This window comes from Geotrypetes seraphini, chromosome 15, assembly GCF_902459505.1.
Source record: "Geotrypetes seraphini chromosome 15, aGeoSer1.1, whole genome shotgun sequence".
NCBI classification, from domain to species: domain Eukaryota; kingdom Metazoa; phylum Chordata; class Amphibia; order Gymnophiona; family Dermophiidae; genus Geotrypetes; species Geotrypetes seraphini.
Genome location: NC_047098.1, coordinates 60,330,932 through 60,354,092, shown reverse-complemented (window position 1 = coordinate 60,354,092; position 23,161 = coordinate 60,330,932). Strand labels below are relative to the sequence as shown.

Genomic DNA, 23,161 nt, shown 5'->3' with positions numbered 1-23,161 from the left:
AAAAAAAAAAGATTCCTGCAGGATAGAAACAGAGAAACATGACGGCAGATAAAGGCCAAATGGTCCATCTAGTCTACCCATCTGCACCATCCACAATCTCCTCCTCTCCCTATTAGCTAAGGCTCTTAACATTTGCATCTCCTCTTCCTATAGGCTAAGGCTCTTTGCACCTGCATTGTGAGGTCATAGAACTGCCCATCCGCAGTAACCATTATCTCTTTCTCTCTCTAAGAGATCTCATGTGCCTATCCCAGGCCCTCTTGAATTCAGACACAGTCTCTGTCTCCACCATCTCTTCCAGGAGACTGTTCCACGCATCTACCACCCTTTCCGTAAAAAAGTATTTCCTCAGATTACTCCGGAGCCTATCACCATAAGAACATAAGAGTTGCCGCTGCTGGGTCAGACCGGTGGTCCATCCTGCCCAGCAGTCCGCTCACATAGTGGCCTCCAGGTCAAAGACCAGTGCTCTAAATGAGTCCAGCCTCACCTGTGTATGTCCCAGTTTAGCAGGAACTTGTCCAGCTTAGTCTTGAAACCCTGGAGGGTGTTTTCCCGTACAACAGCCTCCGGAAGAGCGTTCCAGGAAGGGATAAGTGACTGCAGCCAAATGGGGAGTGGCGCTTGACCACGCAGGAATGCGAACAGCACGCGTCTGCCTTTTGCGCCGCTCTACCCGGTCCCGAACCAAAGAAGAGCTGTCTGGCGAAGGAGACAGGAGCGCGTAAAGGGGACTTTAATAAAAGGTATGGGGTGAAGGTGCCTGTGCTGCCTATGGGGGGGGAGAGGGTATTCGCTCCATAAGATTCACCCTTTTTTCTACCCCCTTTTTAGGGGTGGAAAAAGTGCGTCTTATGGAGTGAAAAATACGGTGGTTATAAGCTATAAGGGCATAACAACCATGAGACTGAAGCTCTGTGCTTACATGTATTCAGATGATCCAAAGAAATGTAGCACTGTCACAGTGGGGGCACCGTCACCTTTCCTCCTTTTCACCTCACTGTTCCTTCTCACTGCGCATACTCATATGCACGCCTTCCCTTCCCACCCCCCATACCTCTAGCCCTTCACCAGCGCAAGCATTAGCTCCAACCTGTCACGGCTCTCCTTCCGACGTCACTTTCTTTATGAATCTAGGCCCACTAGAAGTTCTGAGAGATGCCCTCGAGGTTGATAAGATGTGAATTTGAAAATCTTTGGTTTCTTCTCACGATTTACCTTTTTCATATTTTGACAATTCTTTGACATAAAACTTTCTTCTCATTGAACTGGAGAGTTGCACCCAAATGTCTGGCCGCCTTTTACAGCCTTTGTGCGTTAATTACAATAAGCAAATGAAAGCGTTAGGGCCTCCAAAGGTGGCTATAATTGGTGCCTTGTATTTCTTGTTAAGGCTGTGATAGAATGCTTGAATTTACAATTGTTTCCAGCTTTGGTGGTGTCGCTTTAAAACTGGAAGCTGGGAGACAGAAAAGACACATGGCACAGTCTCTAACCCAGTTCTAAAAGATGTTATTATAAAGGAATGTAGGCCGAGCCCACAAATACAAGTTAACTCCTTCACATAAATACTGAGAAACAGATTGTGCAATTTCTAAGGAATTATTTCCATAGAATGGTGTCTAACCTTTGGTTTAACTAAGAAGCCCCAGAGCCTCCAAATAACCCAATTTATGGTGGGAGACATTTTTGACCAGTGTTGCATTTTGGACTTGATTTTCTTTCAGTGCATTGTGGTTGCTGTAGTCCTTGTTTCTAACAATTTGAGATCAACACAGCAGTTACCAGAATGCATTATTATTGGGTTGCCAGGACTAGGCCAAAACCTCTCTTCTTGAACTGACTCACTTGGCTGCTCTGGAACATGGTAGTGGTTCTGAACACCGACCTGGAAGTATACTTAACAGGCCTGGTTTTCAGGATATTTGTATAGAGTATTCACAAGATAGATTTATATACCTATACTAGACCTGTATGTCACTCGAAGCCCAAATGATGAAGTTACAACTATTTTATTTTGGTCACACTGTCAGAAGAGAAAGATCATTGGAGAAGGACATTTTGTTTGGGAAGATCAAAGGAACTAGACGAAGAGGATGACCTACTGAACAGGTTGAAAACAACCATGGGGATGACATTGGAGGACCTTTCTAGACTAGCACAAAACCTATTTCTTTTTAGATCCACAATTCATCAAGTCATTTGGACTTGAGCACGAGTCGATGGCACCTAGCAACAACTAGACCTCAAGTGTGTGTAGATCTACCTCATTTGGATACATTGTGGCTTCCAGGTTAAGTATGTCTCTGGGTCATAGCTGAGAATCTCTACTGTAAGTTACTTACAGGGTAGAAAATGACATTTTTAGGAGACTGGTTGCAAAAAATAACTAACACCAATGTATCCATTAATTTATGTGGAGCATACATAGCTGGTAGTGTTTTAAACACAGTTGCGATTGACTTGACTGTTTGGATCAAGCTGAAAACTGGAAGATTCCAGGGGAACCATCTGATTAGGTGAAATTGCCAAGCTGTCTCCTTCTCTCACTATGGGGATTGAGGGGTATTGATAGAGAATTACTATGCAGGTCCTCGACCTGATGGGCCACTGCGCGAGCGGACTCCTGGGCGGGATGGACCTCTGGTCTGACCCAGCAGAGGCACTGCTTATCTCTTATCTCAGTGTGGAAACTTCTGTTTTGTTTCAGTGTCCTCCTTCCAATGCTGGAGCTTATATAGCTAATACTGAACAGCTCCTGGTAAGCTGATTTCGTGGGAGTCATTCTGAAGACCTAACACTATCCGTAGAGCTTTTCTCTCTCTGTTGGAACTTACTGAAGAATAATACATAGTGTGCTAATGACCTGATGGAGTCCTGTTGGTGGTTGAAGAATACTTGGAGAAGGAAACACGCACAGTCTGACCTAATCAAATATAAGGAATTATCCAGTATTTAAAAAAAAGTTTTGTAACAAGCAGGGGAATTTTATAAATGGTGCTCAAAATTCAGCTCTGGAAAAAATCGGCACTAAGTGCGATTCTATAAAGGGCATGCGCGCTTTCTAGCAGTTTCTCTCAAACTGTGTGCTTCTGCCCATTTAAATTGCTTGGAAGAGCGGGGCTTGGGTGTGATTGTATGTGATGATCTTAAGGTGGCCAAACAGGTTGAAAAGGTGATGGTGAAAGCTAGAAGGATGCTAGGTTCATAGGGAACGGTAGGGCCAGTGGGAAAAGGAGGTATTGATGCTTCTATATAAGACTCTGGTGAGACCTCATTTAGAATATTTTGTACAATTCTTGAGACTGCACCTTCAAAAACATATAAACAGGATGGAGTTGGTCCAGAGGAAGGCTACTAAAATGGTGTGTGGTCTTTGTGATAAGGCCTATGGGGAGGAAAGGCGAGAGATGGGAGATATGATAAAGATGTTTAAATACCTATGTAATGTAAATGCGCATGAGTTGAGTCTCTTTCATTTGAAAGGAAGCTCTGGAATGAGAGGGCATAGGATGAAGTTAAGAGGTGATAGGCTCAGGAGTAATCTGAGGAACTACTTTTTTACAGAAAGGGTGGTAGATGCTTGGAATAGTCTCCCAGAAGAGGTGGTGGAAACAGAGAGGGCTTATTTTCAGGGAAACATGGCACTACTAATCATTTCTATAATGCTACTAGACATACGCAACGCCATACATCAAAACAGAGAAGAGAGAGTCCCTGCTCAAAAGAGCTTACAATCTAGTCAAAACAGACAAACTGGACAAGAAGGTGCATCTATGCTTAGATGGGGGGGAATACAGAGGGAATGCAGGTCATTCCCTACATTGGGAAAGCAGGTCATGCCTCTGTTGGGCATGCCATGATATGGCTGGGCCATTTGGCCTTTATCTGGCAGTCACGTTTCTCTGTTTCACTCTACACTGGTCTGCCCCGGCTCCAATTGATTTAGAATGCTGCCGCAAGCTTAATAGAAGTTTGTAAGCTACGTAACCACATCACACCAGTTTTGCAAAAACTTCACCGGCTATCAGCACAATATTTAAAAGACTTTCAGGGACATTTTCAATACACTAAGACGTCCAAAATAACGACATAAACCGGTATTTGGACGTTTTTCATTCCAAAACGTCCAAGTGCCATTTTTCGAAAACTACGTCTTGCTAGGCTTTCTAGCTCCTGTGTATCCAAGGGGGCGTGTTGTAGGCATGTTATGGGCGGGCTTTGGGCATGCTCAGATGTGGACCTTTTGTGGTGATAATCGAAACTTTCCCAAGACATCCAAGACAGAACTTAGACATTCAAAGTTAAACCTGTTTTAAAAGCATCTGAGTGCTATAAAGATACCCAAAATGGCCAGGTGACCACTGGAGTGATTAAGTAATGACTCTCCACTCTCCCAGTGCTCACTGACCCCCTTTCCACCCCCTCCAAAACCTGAATGAATCAGTACATACAGGATGTCCAAAGTCGGACTTAGACACTCTATCGAAAATGTCCCTCATTGATCTTCAAGGCCCTTACCGGATCTTTTATAAAATCAAGATCCACCAGATAAATCTTCCTATTTTTCTGGACAGACTCTTAACTCCTTAACACCTCTAATAGAGCACTACGATCAACCAATCCGAACCTCCTTTCAATACGCTCTTTAAAAGTCATCGGCACAGGACATAACAAAATATTTTTGATCACCGCCCCCCAGTTATGGAACTCGCTTCCAGCCTATATTAGAGAAGACACTATATTAGACAGATTCAAGAGTTCCTTAAAACCTTTTCTTTATAAGGATGCGTTTGAAACCTAGAACCATTAGATCCGTTTACCCAACCACCGATAAAACTTAATCATTAATTCCTATATATATATACTTAGGATCCATAACTCTTATTTTCCCCCTTACCTTTTTCTGTACCCCTTTTCTTAAACCACTGTAGTTCTGCCCCCTTTCCCTTTGTTTCTGTATGTCTTGTTTTTACGTTTGTCTTTGTTCGTACTTTTAACTGTTTTGTTTCCCCTTAATTTTAACATGTACATCCCTTAGAAATTCTTATAAGCGTTTGATCAAATTTTAAAATAAACATGAAACTTGATAAACTTATTTATTTTTTTAAACTTTGTATACCACCTGGAGTCACAGCGGTTTCCATATAAACATACAGAAGGCAAAAACAAATAGCAATACGCTCTTAACACAATATCAAAACATATAAAAAAAAATACAACCTACAGATTCTCCACTAACATATAGGGTTACATGTTATCAAGATACCCAAACATTTTCAGAAAAAAAACAAATCAGAAGTATGCCTAAACAGTTTGGTTTTCAACATTTTCTTAAAGCTATTACGATCCCCCTCTACACACCTCCAAGGTCACTAAAGTCCTCCCAGGGAATATCCCTAATCATATCCTCTTCAAAGGACATAACCCAATGTGGTACCCGCAGGTGAACCTTCTCTGGAGTAGCCCCCCCACTACCTGGAATTATCTCCTGAAAGGCTTCGCTTAATATAAGACTATCACAACTTCAGGAAATAGGTGAAAGCTTAATTCTTAAATAACTTTTAGACACAGACACACACATGTGACACCGGCTGCATATATTATAGCAGGATATGTTTATCCACTCCTACTACCCTAGTTGAGAATTTTCAAGCACCATTCTGACCTCAAAAGAGTAAAATAGATTTTTTATTTTTTATTTTTTGCTGCTTCAGTGTTTATCCTAGAAATATGCAATTGATTTTCCCAGGTCCATCTTAGTAATGGCTTATGGACTTTTATTATTTTTTTTTTTTAACCTTGCTAAGCTAACTGCTTTTACTATATTCTCTGAAAATGAATTCCTGCGTTTAATTATACATTGAGGCCCAGATGCTCAAATGGTGCTGCTCTTTAAGTCTCCCTATTTTCTTACTCCTGCCACTCTGTCTTATCTATCTATATGCTCCATCTTTGCTTACACCCTATGCTGTCAATTAAAATGTTTTACCATGTATTGTGTCAACATTATAATGTAGCATACTGTGCCATACTTTGATTGTAATTTGAATATTTTTACTGCTGTAATTGTCTGTTGCTGATGTATGACTTGTTCTTGCTGTACACCACCTTGAGAGAATTCCTTCAAAAATGATAATAAAAATGGCTGCTGGTATATAGTATAGCGAAACTTCTATTGATCTGTGAACACTTTTGTTTTACATCTTATTTTTATTAAGGTATTGGATCAAGACATCCTCAAGGAAGAGCCCGTCAGACTTTGTTTTGTGGCCAAATTCTACCCAGAAAAAGTGGCAGAGGAGCTGGTGCAGGAAATCACCCAACATCTGTTCTTCTTGCAGGTCAGTGAAGCCCTGTGAGGCCTCGGTGGGGATTCGCATGATCCCCTTTCTTTTACGCTCGTGTTTTTTATTTTAAAAAAAATCTTTTTATTAACGATTTTAGGATGATAACATATAACAATAAGGCGCATTACAAAATTTGTGCTCAATATCCCCCCTCTTTTACCAATGCATAGCGTGGGTTTTAGCGCCGGCAGCTGCTCCGATGCTCATAGAATTGATGTGCGTTGGTAAAAGAGGGGGTATATGAAACAAATTAGAAGATGCTAATAAACATACATGTGTGCTTACATTATGCTGCAAGGGACACTTAAAGCTTTTGAATTTTATAAATTATGATACTAATGTGTTAACAAATTATACAAGGACGCACAACATATAATATGTTCATATAATGATTCAAAATGTGTGATCGTGGCACTGAGGTACCCCCCTCTTCCAGGGCAGGATTAATTTGTCGAGGCCCCTAGGCATCCAAGTACACTGGGTCCCCTGCCCTGCTCTACCCCACCACGCGCCCAGGCGGAAACAGGAAGCTGCGTCAGAGGGAAGCTTTGGGCAAGCAGCACCGCTTCCAAATATACAGTTCCCATTGCCTTTCTTACCCGCATTGCTTGCTTGTCTCATTTCCATCGATCGGGGGGGGGGGGGGGGGAGGCGTGTTGCCGATCGGGGGGCCCGCGTTGCCGATCGATGCTGGAGGGGCCCATCGCTGTTTGGAAAAAACAATGTCGATGCCCTCCTTCATCGGGCCCCCCTGACCATTTTAGGCCCTAGGCATGTGGCTACTTGGCCTATTGGTTAATCCTGCCTTGCCCTCTTCAAACCCAGCATTCCTCTAAAAAGAGGGAGAAAAAGCCTCAGATTAATGTAGCAGTATAAAACCAAAAGGTACAAATCAAAACTGCTTTTGATATTTTCACTGGCAAAAAACTCCCTCATCTGAACTGTAAGACAGAAAAAATTATAACAAACCGGCAGCGTCGGCAGCATTCTAGACAGGCTGCTTCGTGGCCTGGGCTGTTCCTCTGATGCGTTACTGATGATGTCTCACCGTTCAGATGGGAGGGAGAGATGGATTGGCAGGGAGGGGGGAGGGGAAGCATTGCTGCTGCTGCTGGCGACTAGGGCTTATTTTTTGGGGTAGGGCTTATATTAAGACCTATTCCGAAAATCATGCTAGGGCTTATTTTCAGGGAAACATGGTAGATCCAGTTTGCTCTTCTCCAGAAGGGGGAGGACAGCTGCAGGTGTACGAGAAGGGATGCACCACTCCTTCCTCCTACTGCTGCCCTACACAGAGTTCACAGTAGTCAGTGAGCTGGGTTTGGCTGAAACTTTTGATGGGGCTATGGCCCCTGTGGCCAGTGACGTAGGGAAGATGAGAGGCGCACGGGGCGGTGGCGATTCTCCCCTGTCCTCTTCTCTGCCCTCCACCCCATCCGCTCCTTCCCTGAACCTTCCTGCCCCATATGCATGCCCCTTCCCTTCCCCCGTACCGTTTTAATGCTTGCGATGCAAGCAGCAACTCCAACCAGCCAGCATCAGCTCTTCCTCTGATGTCACTTCCTAGGTGTGGGTCCACGAAGAAGAAGAGCCGACGCCAGAGTGAACAGCAGGTTGGGGTTGCTGCTTACGCCTTGAACATTAAAAAGGTACGAGGGAAGGGAAGCGACGTGCACGTGTGGTAGTGGGGTGGGGGTGGGGCAGGGAAGGAGGGTGGTGGAGAGGAGGACAGGGGCTGGTGCCCCCACCATGAGGGCCTCCTTACTACACCAGTGCCTATGGCCAACCCCATTCTGCTGCCTATGGCTCCCCCCCCAGGGGATTAAATCTACTTGGATTCATCTCATGTGCTCCAGTAACATCCTCCTTGCAGGCTTTGGCCCTGATACAATCCACGTTTTCATGCCTCTTCCTCCCTTGCTTTCACCTGTAGAGCACGCAGCCCATCAAGCCTGCCAAGACTCTGTGTTTCCAGGTGCAAGTTAATAGGCTGTTTGTTCAAACAAGCCTTCCCTGGGCCCTCCCTTCCTCTATCCCCTTATGTTTACCTGTCTTTGCCTTCATCACTGGGCTTATTGGCAAATGCCTTGTAAAAACAAATAAATCTGCCTTTAGAAGATTTCTCTATATTTCATGGTGAAGCCTATTTTATTTTCAACACTGACTTGTGAGCAGTCAATTGATATCGTTAGTCCTTGACACTCTGCTCTGTCCTTATCTGGCTTCTCTTCAGGGTGTAGACAGGGATGGATTTCAGGCTTTGCTATTAAACATAGAAACATAGAAATAGACGGCAGATAAGGGCCACGGCCCATCTAGTCTGCCCACCCCAATGACCCTTCCCCACCTAACTCAGTGAATAGATCCCACGTGTCTATCCCATTTGGCCTTAAAATCAGGCACGCTGCTGGGCTGCTCTCTCTTTCCTCCTGTTCAAAGGCTTTCAGCCGTACCAAAGGTCTCCTGGGCTCTTGTAACTCTAGGTGCCTGTTCTGTTGGGTGCTATGGATGCTTCAGCACTGCCAATATTAAGCAGACTCCATTACTCTGACCAGGGAGCATTAACTAGTGTTGAGTGTAGCGCTCCCATCATTTTGAAAAGTTGGCTCCGATGCCTGCCATTCTTATGCAGACCTCCGACTCAATTCTTGCCCTGCTCTATAATCCTTTTTAGAGGACTGTCCGGGTGCCCAGATGGATTTCCAAAACCTGGCGGTTTGTCTGTGTTTTAGAGGGCCTCTGAGCATGCGTGGATATGCGCAGATGTGACACGATGAACAGCGCCTAAGCTAAGTGTTTTAATTGGCCATTAATGGTGCAGTAATTGACCACGCCATTAAAAACCAATTAAAAATAAACAAGTAGGCACCACGATTCACCTATAAAAAGAGGCTCCTAAATCACGTCTACGCAGGTGTTTACCGGCGCTGAATGTCAAAATATGGTTATGGGCAGGGTTGACGGTCGGCATTGCTAAGCACGATTCTAATTTGAAGACAGGCGCCAGTAATGTAGGTCTGTAAAACCTTGGCCTACATTTCCGGCTGCGATTCTCAAAATGGCATCTTAGTTTGAGCGACATGTGGCGCCGGCCAATTCCAGTGCCATTTTGAGTGAATAAATATTTTCTCCAATTTGTTTTAAATGTACTTCTTAGTAGCCTCATTGTATGCCCCCTCATCCTAATATTTTTGGAAAGAGTAAACAAGCGATTCATGTCTACCCATTCCACTCCACTCGGTATTTTATAGACCTCTATTATATCTCCCCTCTACCATCTCTTCTCTAAGCTGAAGAGCCCTAGCCGCTTTAGCCTTTCCTCATAGGAAAGTCATCCCATCCCCTTTATCATTTTTACTGCCCTTCTCTGTCCCTTTTCGAATTCCTCTAAATCTCTTTGAGATGCGGTGACCAGAATTGCACACAGTATTCAAGGTGTGGTCACAACATGGAGCGATACAAAGGCATTATAACATTCCCATCTTTGTTTACTATTCTTTTCCTAATAATTCCTAACATTCTATTTGCTTTCTTAACCTCTGCTGAGCACTGAGTAGCTCGTGAGATATAGACAGAGAGAATCCTACAGAGGATGGAATCAAAGCAAAATTAAAATGACCTTCACATTTTAAACAAGGCACAGAGTAGTGTGACCTGCATGGAACTGCAGGTAGAACTCTGGCTGTCTTGTGAGCAGACTGGTTGGACCAGACAAGTCTTTATCTGCCATCATTTACAATGTTACTATGGTAATATGTAAGGGACTGTCCTCAACCCAGGACACAGATTTTATTTGATCTTAGCCAAAAGAAATGATAAGTAGGTTGATAGAGAAGTAATCTAATATTTCCCCCTTGAATTTTCACTCTTATGGAGTTCCTTTCTACCCTAACTCTTGTTAACTGTGTCGAGCTTTACGAATGTAGAGATGATGCGGTATACAAACCTAAGGTTTAGATTAGATTAGATTAGATTCCCTCTGCAAACTTTGTGAGAAAAAACCTGTAAAGTCATAGGATCGTGATGGCTTCTTCCTTTAGGCTAGGGGTCTCCAAAGTACCACCCACGGGCCACATCCGGCCCATGAAATGATTTTATCCAGCCCGCAGAAGAATTGTGCAGAAATGTGCCAATTGGACTAATTTCCCGATGAGAATCCACAAAAGAACCCAAACACGGGGTGCTGATAGATTTCAAATGCATTAATTAAAATTGTGTTCAAAATATATTGATATTCCATATTATGATAATATTAATATTATTCACAACTTTATTTAATATTGAATCGTAATTGTATACTTCACGGTATTTCTTCGTACTTGTTCAGCCTCGATCGACAGTGTCAATTTGCGGCAGCTCTGGCGCTGTGACTAATCTTTAAATTGAATCTGAAATTTTGTTACTAGTCTTTACGGATAATTGTCCTTAAGAATACTTGCAATGGTGCAGTATAATACTCAATTTGTAATTGCATAAATTTATATTTAAAGGTGCATATTCACTTATTCACATATTTGCACATTGGGAAGAATAACCTGATTCACAGTTATCAGATGCTAGGGTCCACCTTGGGGGTTAGCGCCCAAGAAAAGGATCTGGATATCATTGTAGACAATACGATGAAACCTTCCACAGCGGCGGACAAAAAAGAAAACAGGATGCTGGGAATTATTTAAAAAGGGAGGGTTAACAAGACTAAGAATGTCATAATGCCCCTGTATCGCTCCAGGTTGCAACAACATTTGCAATATTGCGTTCAATTCTGGTCTCCTTATCTCAAGTGGCGCTAGAAAAGGTTCAAAGAAGAGCGACCAAGATGGTAAAGGGGATGGAACTCCTCTTGTATGAGGAAAGACTAAAACGGTTAGGACTCTTCAACTTGGAAAAGAGATGGCTGAGGGGAGATATGATTGAAGTCTACAAAATTCTGAGTGGAGTAGAACAGGTACAAGTGGATCGATTTTTCACTCCGTCAAAAATTACAAAGACTAGGAGACACTCGATGAAGTTACATGGAAATACTTTTAAAACCAATAGGAGGAAATTTTTTTCACTCAGAGAATAGTTAAGCTCTGGAACGCGTTGCCAAAGGATATGGTAAGAGCGGATAGCGTAGCTGGTTTTAAGAAAGGTTTGGACATGTTCCTGGAGGAAAAGTCCATAGTCTGTTATTGAGAAAGACATAGGGAAAGCCACTGCTTGCCCTGGATTGGTAGCGTGGAATATTGCTACACCTTGGGTTTTGGCCAGGTATTAGTGACCTGGATTGGCCACGATGAGAACGGGCTTCTGGGCTTGATGGACCATTGATCTGAACAAGTAAGGCTATTCTTATGTTCTTATCTGATGAACATTTGAAATTGCTACTTGTAATTAGCGTTTCAAAATTTGAACCTCAGTTTAATAAGATTTTAAAAACACAAAAATAGTTCCATCATTCACATTAATGATTTTATTATAATTTGTGATGAAAGTATGAGAATTTGCTCTTAGTGTTCGTCGTCATTAATATGCAATAATTAGTTTATTAAATTTTCTGCTTTCAATAAAACTCATCTATCTAGAGATATTTATCTTCTTTTTTGTTTTTTAACTACAACCTGCCGAAAAGTGTTGAAGCACCCAATGTGGCCCTCATGGCAAAAAGTTTGGAGACCCCTGCTTTGGGCTCAAAAGATCTCCTTTTGGTTCAGTAGAAACTTTTCCTATGGTGCCTTCCACTGGCCTTCATTCTTATTGTAGATGCCGCAGCTTCCTGGAGCCCTTGAAATGTATCTTATTGGTTTTCTCTGACATTCTAGTTGCAAGTTGCCACGCTTTCCTTCAAGACCTGCCCTGGCTGGCCTTGAACTGAAGAAAAGTAGCTCTCCAAATTCCTCGCATTCCAGGGCAGGATAACAAGACGGAAGGACAGATTGCAACTTGTTGTGTCCCTGATCTGTAAGCACTCGCAGGGCACACCTGCAATCCATATCTAGGAAAACATGTGAAAGACTAGAGGACTCTTTTGCAGTCTGTGAGCAAGCCACCGTATTTGCACTCCAGCTATTTTCATATAGATGTTCAGTTAAGTTTAGTTTTCATTTGATATACTCCAGTAATTGGACCTTGTAGGCAGTTTAAAATAAAATAATAAAAATCACAGAGAAATACAATAATTGATAGCAGGACAATCCATAACGGCTCATCCATCGCCAAAGCCATGTGTAAATATCCTGTATATATGTCTGAAAGGAAATAGCAGTAATGAAGGTTGTACAGACCTATGTGTGTCAGAGATAATTGGATAACAGCCCGATCTCATAAAGATTTCTGAAAACTCACCTATTGTAGAAAGGTGTCTATGTGCTTTAATAACATAGGCCCCTAGAACAATGCCTATCAACTCAGGTACAATCAGTGGCCTAGCAAGGGTGGGAGGTGTCCGGAGCAGTGGCAACCCCCACCCTCTTCTCTGCCTCTCACCGTTGTTCCGCCCCTCCGCCATGAGCACACTCTTTCCCTCTTTAACTTCCCTGGTGCAAGCAGCCTTTCCAGCTTGTTGCCCGTGCCAGCCTCAGCTCATTTGCTGATGTCACTTCCTGGTCCCGTGACCAGGACGTGACGTCAGAAGGAGAGTTGAGGCCAACGAGAAGCAGGTTGGAGCTGCTGCTTGCGCCAGTGTGAAGAGGTAGAGCTACAGGGGGAAAGGAAGGGTGGGAAAAGTAGGGGAGGGGGCCTCCCCACTAAAATGGTGCCTGGGGAGGTTCACCTCACACCCCCCTCTTACTTGCACAGTCTGTGTGTCTGTATATGGCCGTTTGGGGGAGGATGGGCTGGAGAGGGCTTCAATGGCTGGGAGGGTGTAGATGGGCTGGAGTAGGTTTTGACGGAGATTTTGGCAGTTGGAACCCAAGCACAGTACCGAGTAGAGCTTTGGATTCTTGCCCAGAATAGCTAAGACTGGATGGACCATTCGGGTCTTTATCTGCCGTCATCTACTATGTTACATCCTTTTTAAAAACCTTTTTGAAGGTGTGGTCTCCAGAATCATACACAGAGAATAAATATCTGACATAGTGCTCTATTTTTTTTTTTTTTTTTTTCAAAAATTTTCAAAAAATTCATCCAAATATCTTAACCCCTCCTCTTTTACCTCCAGAAGATTCACCTACCTTCAGATAACCTTCCCCCAAATTACCCACCTTAACACCTTCCAATTAAACAAATACCATAAATAGATTGTAACCCACCCTCTCTAACTGCATTCCATATGTATTTTTCATACAGTTCTTCACTGTCAGTTTAATTTCCATCCTATAAGTTCACATAGAATTTTTCTTTTTTCAACCATCTTTATTTTCTCTTCTTTATTAATTTCCAGGTACTTTAGTTAGATTGTGAGCCTTCGGGACAGTAAGGGAATTTTTTAAGTACCTTCTTACTTCTCATTTATAATCTTAATGTATATTTTCTTCAAACCGCTTAGAACCTAACGGATGTAGCGGTATATAAGAAATAAATTACATTACATTACATTACATATTTTACCAATGAACAACCGACGTAGTGTTATGTATCCCACCTTCTGATGCGCCCCTAAAACATTCTCTTTGATACTGATTTTCAGCTGGCACCAGGCAGCTTGCTGTCTGCCCGACTCTGGCGCTCAACCCTGTTACTCAATGTCACGCTGTCATTGAAAATCCATTTCATAGTGGGAAAAGATAGAACTGAATTTTTTTCATCTTCTTTCATTATTTCTATTTTCTCTCTCTTTGATTTTTGATCTTGGAAATGTATTATATGTTGTTACTACTTATTTTTAGTTTATCAGGTACTTTAGCTAGATTGTGAGCCTTCAGGACAGATAGGGTAATTTTTCTCAAGTACCTAATTTCATTTTAGTTTGATACATTGTAAACCGCAGGAGCGATAGATCAAATCTTAAATAAATATAAACATAAACTGCTATTTATGCAGTCCGAATTGCCTGTTAAACTTAGCCAGGCAGCATTGAATATTTGCGGCTAGTTGACCAAATTCGTACAAACTAGCCAGTTGCTAACTGCGAATATTCAGTTCAGATAGCTGGCTATCTCCCGCTAAATATTAGTGGTAACAGTGACGTAGCTGGAAAGGTTGGTGCCCAGGGCAGTTATGCCTGGCATCGCTGTGCTGTCCCCCCCCCTCACTCTTCCCCACTATGCCATGCACCTCCTCACTTGATCGCCCCTTCCTGCTGCGCCCCTGCCTGCCCCCGCCTCTCAATATGTTCACTGACATGAGCAGCATCTTCCACCTGCTGCTCGCGCTAGCCTCGACTCCCTTCTGACATCTCGTCCAGGCCACCTAGAAATTAACTGGGCACCAGATGATATTCAGACCAGTGACCAGGCAATTTTAACACATAAAGGTACTAGGGTCATAAGTTTTGCTGATCTGACCTTGGGTGATAGCCAGTTAGCGGACTCAAAATAACCACTATGGGGCTGATTCTGTAAAACGTGGCGCCTACCACTTGTTAATCATGGACAGGCGCCGCTTACAGAGTCGTGCTAACATGGCCCCTAGGTGCTGAAAATGTACATTTCTGGTGCCTCGGGTCCTTATAGAATCATGGCCTGCAGCGCCTAGTGAGGCCATAGGTCGGTGCCGCCCCCCTAAACACACCTACTTCTGAGCTTTGGCATCACTAGAACTCAGGCGCTAGTCCCAGAGGTTGCCTAGCGGCACCTAATTTTTTTTAAAAATCAATTTTAAATTGGTTTTTAATGGCATGACCAATTATCATGCCACTTAAAACCAATTAAAACACTTAAGTTTAGGCGCCTAACTTTTGCCACCTTTTTTGAGTATCCGGCCCTAATTGGCTAAGTAGGCGCTCTTCCCATGCTGTGTCACTGGCCTACCCCTAATCTAGCCAAAAAATGTTTTCTTTATTACTAGCGAGGAAGACGCGTCCCTCATCAGAGGATTCATTCTATAAGAATGCAGCTGTTTATCGCTATGATTGCTAAAAGGAAATAAGATCTAACTACAGTAAATCTCCTGATGAAGCTCTTAACAGATTGAAATGGAGATGCTCCGTTGAGCGCAAGACCACAAAGAACTATGAGCGAAATTAAAGCTCCAGTGACCCAGCTACGATCTGTGAATATCAGCTGAGCCGTTTTTTTTTTTTTTTTACAGCTTTCCAATATAGTTAAGAACTGCCAGCACCATCGTCACAGCAGTTCGGTATAAGCTAAGTATTATAAGCTCTATATAATAAGCAAGCTTTGATAAATAACCATGAGTCATGAATTGAAAACAGCAGTACTGTTTTGAGTGGCAGCTGACAGATTTCTATCACTTTAAGCATTAGTTAAAGTAACACAAGAAGAAAAAGACTAAAAAATTCAAAAAATAAAATTCAAAAAAAGGAGTGTCAAAAGAAAGGCAATTAAGACCAGTGATAGTTCACAATAAGTTCTCTGGGTAGGATTATTTCCAAACTCATAGCCGTGAACACTTGGGGTGTTTTAGTCTAGAAAAAACATAAACCCTACAATATATATATATATATATATTATACAAGAGAACAGTGGGTTTTGTGTTAAAGAACCATAGATTTTATATACGGAGGATCAGTTTGTCTGGGGAATGGCCAGTAAGCCGTGATATTCAGTAGCACTAACTGGTTAAGTGCAGCTGAATATCATCCGTCTGGTTAAAACCTTTTGAACATTGGGCAGTTTGTATATATTTGCTCTGCTACTCTAGTTTTCTATATAGGAATGGAGGTGCTTCTTTTCCTTTATAGAATAGACTCCAAATAAGTGTCTTCTTGGTGCCTAAAAATTGGTAGCCCTTAATAGAATTTTGGAATGCAATTCTATAAAGGGACACCTATGGTCAAATATATTTTATTGAGCAATCCAGAAAACTACAGAATAACACAAGAAGTACAAAACCAGCTCAAAAGTTTGAAATATCCCCCAAAAAACCTCCCCCCCCAAACCCCAACCAAAACATCCCCCCCCATTCCCACCCCTGGGTCCTCCTTCTAAACACAAAGAAACAAAGAATCAAAATAGCGAGTTATACATGAAAGGAACAAAAAGATAATTACGGTACAAACAAAGCTCAATTAAGTATCCGGCTATGAGCCAGAGGGGTCAAAGTAGTCCAGAAAGGTTCCTAAGTAGTCTGGAAAAGACGGCCCTGGCGAGATGACAAATCGGACACATAAAGGGACACCTATAATTAGGCACCTAGAAGGCATCGGCTTTCCTTTATAAAAGGGGGCCGCAAAACTTGGCATGTTCGCTGGTGCAAATGTTCACTCAGATTCTGGAGATACACACATATCTTATAAGCTGCCTACGTAAGGTTATGTCTCATTCATGCTCTGCCCATACTCCATCGTATGTACACTCAGCTGCAAACTGCACACTATCAGGCCGAAGGAAGTCATCCTGCCACTGTATCGTGCAATGGTGCGCCCGCACCTGGAGTACTGTGTCCAGTACTGGTCGCCGTACCTCAAAAAAGACATGGCGGTACTTGAGAGAGTCCAGAAAAGAGCAACTAAGCTAATAACGGGCATGGAGGACCTCTCATATACTGACAGACTGAAAAAGCTGGGGCTTTTCTTCCTGGAAAAGCGGAGACTTAGAGGAGACATGATAGAAACCTTCAAGATCATGAAGGGCATAGAAAGAGTAGATAGGGACAGATTTTTCAAATTACGGGGAACCACAAGTACAAGGGGGCACTCAGAAAAATTGAAAGGGGGAAGGTTTAGAACAAACGCCAGGAAGTTCTTTTTCACTCAGAGGGTGGTGGACACATGGAACGCGCTACCGGAGGATGTGATAAGCAGAAGCACCTTACAGGGCTTCAAAGAAGGTTTGGATAGGTTCCTAGAGGACAAAGGGATTGAGGGGTACAGATAGGAGTAGAGGTAGGTTATAGGGATAGGAGTAGAGGATTAGAGGCAGTTACAAAATTAGTCAGGGACACTGTTCAGGCAATTAGGCCTGATGGCCGCTGCGAGAGCGGACCGCTGGGCAGGATGGACCTCTGGTCTGACTCAGCGGAGGCAACTTCTTATGTTCTTATGTTCTTATCAATGATATGCATGTAGGTATAGAATAGCACAAACTGTAGCTGAAATATTGATATACTGTATATGCTCATGTAAGGGCACATACACACCGTTATCTAGTGTTCTGGTCATTTACATGCATATTTGGTGCTTAAATATTGGTGTCAAGTTTATAGAAATATCACCTAGTATGCATCTACATTTATTGAATTAAATATATGTACAGTATGTGTCAGGGGCAAATTCTTAGAGATGATCTTGTAAGCATGGAGTAGTTTTCTTGTTTGCACTTCTAATTTTTCAAGGTCTTAAAGAGGCCAGTCTATGATACTAAAGCTATATGAGAGTGAAGGGAATGCCCGTTGATTCATAGCCTGCCCTGAATTTTATTCTGTGATGTTAATGCACTCTTTAATATCAGTTTTTTAGTCTCCTATAATATTCTTTATTGGATTTTTTTTTTCTCTTAGTGATTTCTGCTTGGTAGTTATTCCTTCCTCCACTCCTAGATATTTATACATCTTCCTATTCAAGTTCCTTTATCTCACAATCATTGCTCAGAGAGATGTTTTCAGTTTTGCATACCTTTCCCCTAAGGACAGTTATCTCAGTACATTTGTTCAGTCCAAAAGTCATCTTGATGTCATGTGAAAAAAAATTTCACTACGTAAAGTTGTTCCACTAATTGCTGGTCACTGAACTGTAGAGTTTCAGGTCATCTCCAAACAGTAATTGTGATGTAATCTCTGATTGTGATGTGTTTCATTAAGAGTCCTTTCTATTTGAAAAATGACTGAGTGCTATCCAAAGAAAATCCACTGACTAGGATCACATTACCTTCTTTTGTAACCTGAAAAGGACTGAAAAATGCAAAAGCTTCTAAAAGGCTGTTAAGCCTGTGGATCTCATGGGAAAAAGATATATTTTTGGAGCAACTCGGTGACAAATGTGTTCTCTAGAGGGCAAAAGAGAGACACATGTTTATATTTTGGTGTAGCATTAAAGGAGAGACTAGATCAAACTAAATAGATTCTTTAATCTGTGCTGAGCTACCAGTTAAATGAGAAGCTTTGGATCTCTTTGAAATTATAATACAAGGAGAAAGCAATTTTCAAAATCCATTTACTCGAAGTTGACTGTTTGAAACTGGACAAATCTTTTCCTTATTAAATGTAGGTACAAACCTAAGCAAAAAATAGGTGAGCTTGGTGCACGGTTGAGTCAGGGAATGAGCTCCACATCTCATTTTAGAGACACAAAGTAGAGCAAAAACAAAGGAACTGTGGAACTGATGATCTTGATGAACTATGGAACTCTTTACCAGCACTCATTAAGGAAGAAAAATCGTTAGATAAATTTATAAGACTGTTAAAATGCTGGTTGTATAAGGATGCCTTTGAGACATAATTGCCAGATTCTCTTTTTTGACACCTCCCCCTTTGCCCCCTTTAAATTTTGTCCTTGTCTTAACCTCAACCTGCCCAATTTTTATTTTATTTTTTTAAAGATATATTAAATTTTTAATACTGTAAACCGGCCAGATACATGTGATGGTCGATATACCAAATTAAGAATAAATTTGAAACTTTCACCTCCTTTGTCCCAGGCATCAAGAAATCTAAAAATAAATAAATAAAAATTTTTAAAATTTTCTTTTACTTTTTATATATTTTTTAATCTATTTTTTATTACACTTTTTAAATTCTTACCCCTCCCCATTGTACTTACCTTTCCTTTACTATGCTTATTGTAGTTCTCCCCACTTCCCCTATGTATAAGTCTGTCATGTTTGTGTGCTTGTTGTAGTTAGTAACTGAGACCCTGTTTTTAATTGCAAATCGCTTTGAATTTATGATATTGTGATACATCAAAAATTTTAATAAACCTGAAACTTTATTTGAACGAGGTGCAGAATAATATCAAAATAAGACACAATATAAAACACAGTAAAAGATTTGTGCTATAGACCCAACATGGTTCGTGTTTCGGTCATAAAAGACCTTCTTCCGGGGTCCGATACTGCTACAAACCACAAGTTAAAGATTGCAAAATGAGCAAAACAAGATACTATGTAAGGTTTAGCGTTGATGATCAAAGCGATGCCTTCTAATTGACAGAGAGGACCCCGGAAGAAGGTCTTTTATGACCGAAACACGGCCCGTATCAGGTCTCTCCCACAAATCTTTTACTGTGTTTTATTTTGGTATTAATCTGTACCTCATTCAAATAAAGATTTCGTTTCAAGTTTCAAGTTTCAAGTTTATTTATACTTAATGAATCGCCTATTTTAAATTACTAGGCGATGTACAATACAACTAAACATATAATTAAAACATAGGTAGTAATGTATAAATTAACTTATGTTGTACTTTTAAAAACAAAAATTAACATACAATAATACATACATGATAAAAAGAAAAAAAAAATATTAGTTTAGGACAAAAAAAAAAAAAAAAAAAACATACAAGGAAACATACATATGAGGATAGGTAGGGGAGAAGTTACAATGTTTGAGCAGAGACGAAAGAATTACAACAATGGGAAAAACAAGAGGAAGGGAAATAAAAGCATGCCGGAAAGATGAGAAGGAGATATAATCTTAAGAATCATAGGCATCTTTGAAAAAAAATGTTTTTAGTGTTTTTTTGAATACGGTAAGATCTTTTAAATCTCTGATATATTGAGGTAGTAGATTCCAAGATTGAGGGGCCATAATGGAGAACATGTCATTACGCCTAGTACCAATAATCTTCAGTGAGGGGACCGAAAGGAGGTTAGAAGAGGAAGAACGAAGCGGTCGAGTAGTATTATAGGGGATCAGCCATCTATTAACAAATTGTGGCTCACTAAAATTTATGGTTTTAAAAACTAAGAGTAATAATTTAAACGTAATGCGATGACTTATTGGGAGCCAATGAGATTTGATTAGCAGGGGAGTGACGTGATTTCTGTCTCTTTGTGGAGTTCCTTGGGTGGACTTTTTTGTTTTCTACAGAGACAAAGTAGCCACAGGAAAATCGGGTGCAGTCTTTTGCAAATACACTTTCCCTAGGCAATTTTCAAAAGGGACATGCCTACGGACTTTGCACCTACTTTCAAACATTTGAAAACTGGCTGCTGAATAGGGACAAATCTCTGGAGCCTGATGACTCCTAGAGGACTCAGTATCAATGAACAACAAGGTCAGGTTATCAGAGAGACATTTAATTACAAATGTTGTTGCAGGAACCTGTTCTTTGTTTTATGTAATTCAGTTGTTTCATGTACCAGGTTAAGAAACAGATCCTGGATGAAGAAATCTACTGCTCCCCTGAGGCTTCAGTTTTACTGGCATCCTACGCTGTTCAAGCCAAGGTGAGTGGTACAAGGACAGCAAAAGCATTCAAGAGGGCTGCGATAAGCAAAAGGTGAAAACTAGAGATTAAATACAGCATTCTACTGATTTTAAAGAACAAAGAAAGGAAAAGAACTGTGAATATTTGAAATACGTAACATATCTTCCCCTTGCATTATAGATGTGATTTACCCACTGGTACAGCACTCAATAGACACAACACAGAAACACCTTGTATAGTTTTGCATTATTGCCTTTATACATAGCAAGTTTTTTTTTATTTTAGAGGAATGTTTGATCTCCTTAATACAATAGCCTACAAAAGAGGTTGAAAGGGGATGGAGTAATTGATTTTCCTAAATACACAAGTCATTATTTAAAAAGTGGGCATTCCTGTGCTAACCAGTTTATGCATTTACATTATCATGAGCTAACTTGTTACTGCACAGATAATGCAGGAGCCCTTACTGCAGGGGTAGGGAACTCCGGTCCTCGAGAGCCGTATTCCAGTCAGGTTTTCAGGATTTCCCCAATGAATATGCATGAGATCTATTTGCATGCACTGCTTTCAATGCATATTCATTGGGGAAATCCTGAAAACCCAACTGGAATACGGCTCTCGAGGACCGGAGTTCCCTACCCCTGCTCTAGACCAGACATGGGCAACTCCAGTCCTCGAGGGCCAGAATCCAGTCGGGTTTTCAGGATTTCCCCAATGAATATGCATGAGATCTAGGTGCATGCACTGCTTTCAATGCATATTCATTGGGGAAATCCTGAAAACCCAACTGGAATACGGCTCTCGAGGACCGGAGTTCCCTACCCCTGCTCTAGACCAGACATGGGCAACTCCAGTCCTCGAGGGCCAGAATCCAGTCGGGTTTTCAGGATTTCCCCAATGAATATGCATGAGATCTAGGTGCATGCACTGCTTTCAATGCATATTCATTGGGGAAATCCTGAAAACCCAACTGGAATACGGCTCTCGAGGACCGGAGTTCCCTACCCCTGCTCTAGACCAGACATGGGCAACTCCAGTCCTCGAGGGCCAGAATCCAGTCGGGTTTTCAGGATTTCCCCAATGAATATGCATGAGATCTAGGTGCATGCACTGCTTTCAATGCATATTCATTGGGGAAATCCTGAAAACCCGACTGGATTACGGCCCTCGAGGAGGGACTTTGACACCCCTGATCTAGCTTGACATTCATGCATCAATTAGTCTGTAAACCACTGTGACACTTTCACTCTATGTCCACAACACAACCCCTTTACTCATATATTCTGGCTCTTACCACAGCTTTCCAGTGATCGTCATCACAAGTCTACAAACTCAAACGTTGGGAAAGGGAATGCATACTGTCAGTACAAATCTGTGATCTTTTTTCACAGTATGGAGACTACGATCCAAACTTATACAAGCCAGGTTTCCTGTCTGAAGATGAGCTGTTGCCCCAAAGAGTAAGTAATTACTTTTGTAATCTTTTCAACTGGTCAGAGACAAAAATAATGTGATTCTAAAGGTGTAATGTTTCAACATACTACAGTTAGGGCAGGATGAATTCGTCGAGGGCCCCTAGGCACACAAGTACACTGGGCCCCCCTGCCCCGCCCCACCCCACCATGCGCCCAGGCGGAAACAGGAAGCTGCGTCAGAGGGAAGCTTTGGGCAAGCAGCACCGCTTGCACAATTACAGTTCCCGTTGCCTTTCTTACCCGCGTTGCTCGCTTGTCTTACTTTCCGTCGATGGGGGGGGGGGGGTCGCGTTGCCGATCAGGGTGGGGCCCGCGTTGCCGATTGGGGGGCGGGCCCGCGTTGTCGATCAATGCTGGAGGAGCCCATCGCCGTTTGGAAAAAACTATGTTGATGCCCTCCTTCATCGGGCCCCCCTGACCATTTCGGGCCCTAGGCACATGCCTATTGGTTAATCCTGCCCTGACAACAGTGCTTATTTAGACATGCATTTTGGGTTATAGATGGGCACAAAACAACACAAACATCTACCTGACATAAACATAACATAACACTTGCATACCACATTACCCTTCAGATCTCTGCGGTTTAACAAAAATAAAATACCGTTACAACACAGAATGAACTACATTTTCAATCTTTCAAAAATTTCCTTATGTGGGCGAAATTTTCATATTGATAGAGATAGACCTGGATACTACTGACCTAGTTTCTAAAGTGAATCTCTGTATATCAAAATTTCAAGCCTGGGCTCAGTCGGTCCGGATGAAGCTTAATCAAATTATTATGGTTAGGCCCAAAATTGGATTGTCTTCCCCTTTCTGTAGTTTTGGTTTCTGGATCCACCTTACAGATTGAGTTTTCTGCCAAGGTTTTGGGAGTCCTCTTTGACTAGTACCTGGCCAAAACCCAATATTCCATGCTACCAATCC

General features: G+C 41.9%; 1 protein-coding gene across 5 annotated transcripts in view; it reads left to right on the top strand.

Annotated features, from left to right (window-relative positions):
• LOC117349097 (merlin-like) overlaps nucleotides 1–23,161 on the top strand; it is a 71,122-nt gene that overhangs the window by 10,253 nt on the left and 37,708 nt on the right. For all 5 annotated transcript variants that reach the window (XM_033922097.1, XM_033922098.1, XM_033922096.1 and 2 more), the window contains exons 5-7: nucleotides 6,222–6,344; nucleotides 20,692–20,775; nucleotides 22,148–22,216. In XM_033922097.1, coding sequence (XP_033777988.1) covers nucleotides 6,222–6,344; nucleotides 20,692–20,775; nucleotides 22,148–22,216 — 276 coding nt within the window. The remainder of the gene's footprint in view (nucleotides 1–6,221; nucleotides 6,345–20,691; nucleotides 20,776–22,147; nucleotides 22,217–23,161) is intronic.